At 48.3% G+C, this 7090-nt stretch overlaps 1 protein-coding gene across 1 annotated transcript; it reads right to left on the bottom strand.

The window, feature by feature from the left end:
* Positions 1-355: 355 nt before the first annotated feature.
* Positions 356-2237, bottom strand: LOC149995610 (uncharacterized; the record flags this gene model as incomplete). The annotated part of the gene is given in 2 exon segments (XM_090259427.1): positions 356-566; positions 568-2237. Coding segments are annotated over 2 exon segments (1731 nt in total), but the record flags the coding sequence as incomplete, so codon positions are not given.
* Positions 2238-7090: the final 4853 nt, after the last annotated feature.

Raw genomic sequence — 7090 nt, 5'->3', positions numbered from 1 at the left:
GACTGGGCAGGACTGTAGGAAATGTCTTGGCAGTAACAGGAACAGAAATTCGCAAGGCTATAAGGTTATCTCCTGCGGCAGCATAGCTCTCCAATCAGGGATGAATTCTTTGCGAAGCAATTTATTTTCAAAGGGCTAGATATCCTGTAAAGTGTAACTTTCACAAATGTATAAACAAGACACAAGCAAGCAAATGGAAGGTGATAGAGGCTGAGATACTTTTAGCTTGTAAATCACTGATTGCTATACCACTTCTCCCTACATTCCTCTTTCCAACGCCTTTTAGCAAGTCCTTGCTACTTCTTACAAAGAACATTTAAAGCCCTTACATAATTACATATTTAGAAAACCTCTGTGACCTTTTACGAAGAATATTTGGTGCCCAAAAAGTAAGGCTCTGTTTCTGTGTTTATCCCTTTCCACAGACCCGACACATGTATGGCATCTCGCCACTGTGTGTCCCCTGGTACAAGATGAGGGTACTGTTCTGGCTAAAGGTCTAGCCTCAGTCCTCGCATGTGAACGGCTTCTCCTCGCTGTGCGTCCTCTGGTGCAGGATGAGGTTGTTTCCTCCTAAAGACCTTTGCACAGTTCTCACATGTGTATGGCTTCTCCCTAGTGTGAGTCCTCTGGTGAACAATGAGGTTTCCATGCTGGCTGAAGGCCTTGCCACAGTCCCCGCATGTGTATGGCTTCTCACCAGTGTGAGTTCTCTGGTGAACAATTAGGTTTCCGTTCTGGCTGAAGGCCTTGCCACAGTCCCCACATGTGTATGGCTTTTCCCCAGTATGCATCCTGTGGTGCAGGATGAGACTCGCACTCTGCCGGAAGGCCTTACCACAGTCCCCACAAATGTATGGCTTTTCCCCAGTGTGCAACCTCTGGTGCACGATGAGACTCCCACTATGCCTGAAAGCCTTGCCACAGTCCCCACATGTGTACGGTTTTTCCCCGGTGTGCACGCGATGGTGGGCTGTGAGGCCCCACAGTGAGGGGAATTTCTTTGGAGAGGTGGTGCATGAAAAGGACTTCTCCCTGCTGTGTGTCCTCTGGTGCAGGATGAGATTCCCATTCCGCCGGAAGGCCTTGCCACAGTCCTCACATGTGTACGGCTTCTCCCTAGTGTGGGTCCTCAGGTGCGGGGTGAGGTTCTCCTTCCGGCTGAAGGACTTGCCACATTCCTCGCATGTGTAGGGCTTCTCCCCGGTGTGTATCCTGTGGTGCAGGATGAGTGCCTGCTTCCGGCTGAAGGCCTTGCCACAGTCCTCGCATGTGTACGGCTTCTCCCCAGTGTGCGTCATCTGGTGCCGGATGAGGTTCTGCTTCCTGCTGAAGGCCTTGCCACAGTCCTCACAAGTGTACGGCTTCTCCCCGGTGTGCATCCTCTGGTGCAGGATGAGGTTCTCCTTCTTGCGGAAGGCCTTGCCACAGTCCCCGCATGTGTACAGCTTCTCCACACTGTACCTCCGATAGTGCAGCATGAGGTTCTGCTTCTTGCTGAAGGCCATGCCACAGTCCTCACATGTGTACAGCTTCCCGCCAGTGTGAGTCCTCTGGTGAACAATGAGGTTCCCGTTCTGCCTGAAGGCCTTACCACAGTCCCCACAAGTGTATGGCTTTTCCCCAGTGTGCGTCCTCTGGTGTACGATGAGACCCCAACTATGCCGGAAGGCCTTGCCACAGTCCTCACATGTGTATGGCTTCTCCCCAGTGTGAATCATCTGGTGAACAATGAGGTTACCGTTCTGCCTGAAGGCCTTGCCACAGTCCCCGCATGTGTATGGCTTCTCACCAGTGTGAGTTCTCTGGTGAACAATTAGGTTTCCGTTCTGGCTGAAGGCCTTGCCACAGTCCCCACATGTGTATGGCTTTTCCCCAGTGTGCATCCTCTGGTGCAGGATGAGACTCGCACTATGCCTGAAGACCTTGCCACAGTCCCTGCATGTGTACGGCTTTTCCCCGGTGTGCACGCGATGGTGGGCTGTGAGTCCCCACAGTGAGGGGAATTTCTTTGAAGAGCTGGTGCATGAAAAGGACTTCTCCCTGCTTTGAAGTCTTTGGTGGATCCTCAGGAATGAGTTATAGCCAAAAGCCTTGCCGCAGTCCCCACACACAAAGGGCTTCGTCACTGTGAGGGCTTTGGAAGAGGAACTGAAGCTTGAAGCACGTTGAGTTCTTCCTAGGCATGGCGGATGGGTGCGTCCCTGCTCCTCTCCATCCGTCAGATCTAGGTGGGGTCAACAAGGGGAGTTGCTGGACAAATACTTTAAACTTACGACTTAAAGGCGCTAATGCTTGGGACATATTCAAACTCCACAGAGAGCTCCCTGGGCTCCCCTTTCGCCATCCCACCCAGTCACCCTGTGTCCCCGCTCCTTCAGAGGCACAACCTCAGGTACAATCGCTTGTGGCTCCTTCAGCCACCACTGCAACAGAGGGTCTGTCTTCCCAAACGTCGTCCTGTGGGTCCGATTCTTTCAGGTCAGGTCTAGTCTCTAAGTCTGAGGGGTTGGAGCGGGAAGATAGGATGGTATATGTGCATTTAACAACGCTGACAGATGACAAGGCACAGCCTGAGAGCAGGGAATAACCTGTCATGGGGACACAGGGAGAAGGGAAGCACTGAGCTGAAACAGTGAGGCTGAGGGAGGTGAGCAGAGAGCAAGAACGGAGCCCTTGGGAGTGGGTGCAAAGGTAGCCAGTGGAGCTCAGAGATGGGAATAGAGATATGTGGAGAGAAAGAGGAGGAAGGCGGGCTTGGAGGAGCGGATGCAAGGGTCCCGCTAACCCAGAGTGTTCACCGCACCCGGCTCCTCACTTGCACGCCTCATCCTAACTCTCCTATCTAGCTGTGCTTCTCAAACCACCCGCTTTTATTAAAAAGGATAAAATAACACCCGACTCACAAGTGGATGTGTTAATAGTCGTGTCTCCCCAACCAACATCTCCACAACCTATGCTGCTCAGGAGCGGCCTGGCCTTGGCTGCGGACTCCTCATGTTCCTCTTTGCACACTCGTCCCTCACTACTGACCACAGCAGATCCAGTCCCCTCCTGTGTGTGTCCCGTGGGGTTCTCAATTTCTGTTTCCAGTTTGGGGCTGTCCTGAGTTCTGTACATGGACCTCACAGTTCTACCCAATGTTTGAAAATTGTGAAATCTTACACAATAATCTCATTGAAACAGTGAAGGTCCTGTCATATGGAGCCCTCCTTCCTAGGAGACAGCCTAGAAAGCGGGAATGGGGAGCAGCGGTCACTTTCTCACACTGAACACCATACTAGCCCCACTACACTCGGGTTAGAGACTGTCCCCCGAGTCACGGGAGTCTGGAATTCAGTCTCATCTCTATGCTGACACCGCCTAAAAGGATTCCGAACGGGACCTCCTGTCTGAGCTCCCGTGAGGCTCCCGTCTTGGGTATCACAAAGCAAATGCATGGTATGCAAGACATGTGCATTTGGAACCTTCGCTCCCAAATAACAGAGAGGCCAACCAGAGAGCCGTAGAAAAATGAGTCAGACACCCAATGACTGACACCATATGTTTCCACTCATATGAGGTAACTGGAATCATCAAATTGATAGAGATAGAAAATAGGACCTCGGTGCAGGGATTTGCATAGGGCAATGGGGATCTGCCACTTAGAGGGGATACATTGTCAGTGGGGGAGGATTATGAGTTCTGGAAGTGTATGGCGGTGACAGTTGAACTTAATGTGAATATACTTCATGCCACAGAATTGCACTCATAGAAGTAGTTCAACCCTGAGTGGTGTGGCTCCGTGGATTAAGAGTGAGCCAGTGAATCAGAAGGTCACTCGTTTGATTCCCATTCTGTGCACATGCCTGGGTTGTCAGTCATTTCCCCATTTGGGGATGCGTGAGAGGAAACGCATCAATGTTTCTCTCCTCTATCTCCTTCCCTTCCCCTCTCTCTAAAATAAAATATTAAAAAGAAAAAAAGTTCAGTGATCAATTTTATGATAGGTATAGTTTGCTACCATTAAGAAAATGAAAAATTTAACAGGTATTTTTAAAAATTAATTTATTTGTTTGCTTATTTATTTTTATTTTTAGAGAGAGGGGAAAGGAGAAAGAGAGGGGGAAAGAAACATCACTGTGTCGTTGTCTCTCACTCATGCCCCCAACTAGGGACCTAACGTGCAAGCTAGTCATGTGCCCTGACTGGGAATCGAACAAGCAACAAACACTTGGTTCGCAGGCCAACACACTCAATCCACTGAGCCACAGCAGCCACGGCTTAAAAAAAATGAAAATTTTAGGGGACTTCCGGCCAAGATGCAGGCTTAGACTGACACTCTCAGTGTCCCTCTACAACTAAAAAGGGATACAACTACCTCAAAACAAAAGATAGCTAGAAATTCCAGAAAATAAAACTACATGGAAGCCCAATGTATGAAGTTATAAACCAGCGATGCTGGTCTGGACGGGTAGGAGGGGCGAGAAAATGCAGTGCTGTCTGTGGTAGCAGCGGGCATAGCAGCAGGACGGCAAGAAGCGCCAGGGGAGCAATCCTGAGTGCAATCGAGAACCCGCAGCTCGCAATTCAACGCTGAGAAGGGCAGCTCCCCCATTGCCTCAGATGGTGAGGCCCAGAGGGTCGGGGGACGGATCCCAGTCTCTTAGTGGAGAATAATGGCAGGAATTCATCTTGGACCACTGCCCCCTCCAAATAAAGCGCCACAGTGTGACGAAAAAGTTTGCAGATTGCTGCGGGTCAAGGGACAGTGACGAGTGCACAGGGCTCTGCCCCCTACAGCCTGCCCAGGAAGCAAAGGTAAACACAAGTCTGTTAGAATGAAGCAGACAATGATTGAAATCCTGGTGACGCAGCTTACCAGGCAGCAGATGCGAGACCTGACAGATGAACAAATAAAAAACCTTTCTGAGGCTCAGTTCAGAGCTATAGTTATAAGGAGGCTCACAGAATTAACAAAAGATTTGGAACAAGACAGGGAAGAAAAGAAAACCACTCATACTGAAACGAACGAAAACACATACGAGACAAGTGGGGAGGAAATAAAATCCAGAGATCAAATCAACAACCCGGAGCGTAGGGAAGGAACAAACAGTCAACCAATGCAGAAAGAGGAAACAAAAAGTAAGGAAAACTAGGAGAGGCTCAGAAACCTCTGGGACAGCTATAAGAGAATGAACATTCGGATTAAAGGATTGCCAGAGGGCGAAGAAGAACTAGAAATTGAAAAATTATGTGAAAAAATAATGAAGCGGAACTTCCCGAACTTGGGGAAGGAAATACACTTACAGGTCCAGGAAGCACAGAGAGTACCAGAAAAACTGGACCCAGGGAGAACCACTCCAAGATACATTATAATCAAATTGTCAAAAATTAAAGATAAAGAAAAAATCTTAAAAGCAGCAGGAGAGAAGAAAAGAATCATGTACAAAGGGGTCCCAATTAGACTATCAGCTGATTTCTCAAAGGACACTCTGCAGGCAAGAAGGGACTGGCAAGAAATATTCAAAGGAATGAAAATCAAAAACCTACAGCCACGAATACTCTATCCAGCGAAGCTGTCATTCAGAATAGAAGGGCAGAGAAAGTGCTTCCAGGACAAAGTAAAACTGAAGGAGTTCATTAGATCCAAGCCACTATTATATGAGATGTTAAAGGGACTTGTTTAGAAGAAGGAGGATCAAAACTATGAACATTAAAATGAAAACTGCATTACAAGAACCAACAACAGAAGCTAGGGAATCAAAACAATGGTAAACTAAATAGGCAACGAGAGTGGAAAAAGAACTACAGGTATGGGGAACGTATTGAGGGGAGGTCAGCAGGGAGGGGGAAGGGGGAAAGGGAGGGAGATGGTACAGGAATTAAGAAGCATAGAAGGAGGGAGTGGAGTAGACAGGAAGAGGTTGAGAAGAACTATATGCACAACCAATGGGCATGGACTAAAAGGGGGGGACAACTGGAGGGAGGGGATCACCGGGTGGAGGGGAGCAGAGGGAAGGGAAATTGGGATAACTGTAACAGCATAATCAATAAAGGATATTAAAAAAAAAAGTATGAAAAATTTAAATTAAAAAGGAAGAAAAGATTTAGTAGTCATCCTCGACTCACCCCTTCCCACTCACCATCAGACAGTTAACAAATGCCGTCTGATATGAAAACATGAACTGAACCAGACCTACCCATCACTCCTTGTGCCGAAACAGAGCGCCAGACCCACTCTTACAACGCACGGTCCGCTCCATGGGAAGAAAGTCTCAGGCGTCATATCAAACCCACCAGCACTTTCTCAGTGCATGGTGATCACAGGCAATGTCTTCCTCTCCCCTGATTGCTTTCTGCCATCAACTGCCACTGTTCTTTGTTTCCCTCTGATGTCCTTGTCCAGGCCCAGTGCTTCCAGACTCAGGGCCTTTGCACTGCTGTTCCCCTGGCCTTCCCATGAGCGCTCATCCTGAGTCCTCAGAGGGCCATTCTCCCGACAGGGAGGCCTTCTCTGTCCACCTTTGCAGTGGAAGTGAAGCTCATGCCTGCCATTCTCTCCCCTGCTACACTGTGAGCGCTCGTTAACTGTGCACTTTACTGATCTGCATACTGCCAGCTCCCCAAGTGGAAAACTGTCAGAAGAAAGCAGAGTAACTCTTCATGGCCTTCGGTTTCAGCAATGGCCCCAGCAATTTCACATCGAAAGCACAAGCAACAACGAAATAAATAAACTTGACCACATAAAACTTAAAACAATTGTGTTTCAAATGATGGCATCAAGGAAAAGTCTCCCAATAAAATGGGACAAACAATTGCTGAACATACATCTGTGAAAAGACTTGTACCAAGAATTAACAAAAATAGAATACATAAAGAATTTTCCATCTTGAAGGATATGGAAGCAACAACCCCCATAAATAAACAGGCAAAAGATTTAACCAGACACTTCACTAAAGAGAAGAGACCGATGGCAAATAACAACCTGGAAGGTCCTCAGCACCAGCTGTCATCTGGGCCTTTGCAACACCGCTCACCAACAAGAGTGGCTGCAGTGAGAAAGACTGAGTGTATTAAGTTCTGACAAGCACATGGAGCAGTGCAATGC

This window comes from Furipterus horrens, unplaced genomic scaffold (assembly GCF_987537825.1).
Source record: "Furipterus horrens unplaced genomic scaffold, mFurHor1.1.pri manual_scaffold_13, whole genome shotgun sequence".
Lineage (NCBI taxonomy): Eukaryota > Metazoa > Chordata > Mammalia > Chiroptera > Furipteridae > Furipterus > Furipterus horrens.
The sequence above is the reverse complement of the archived record's forward strand: the minus strand, read 5'-3'. Positions and strand labels throughout refer to the sequence as shown.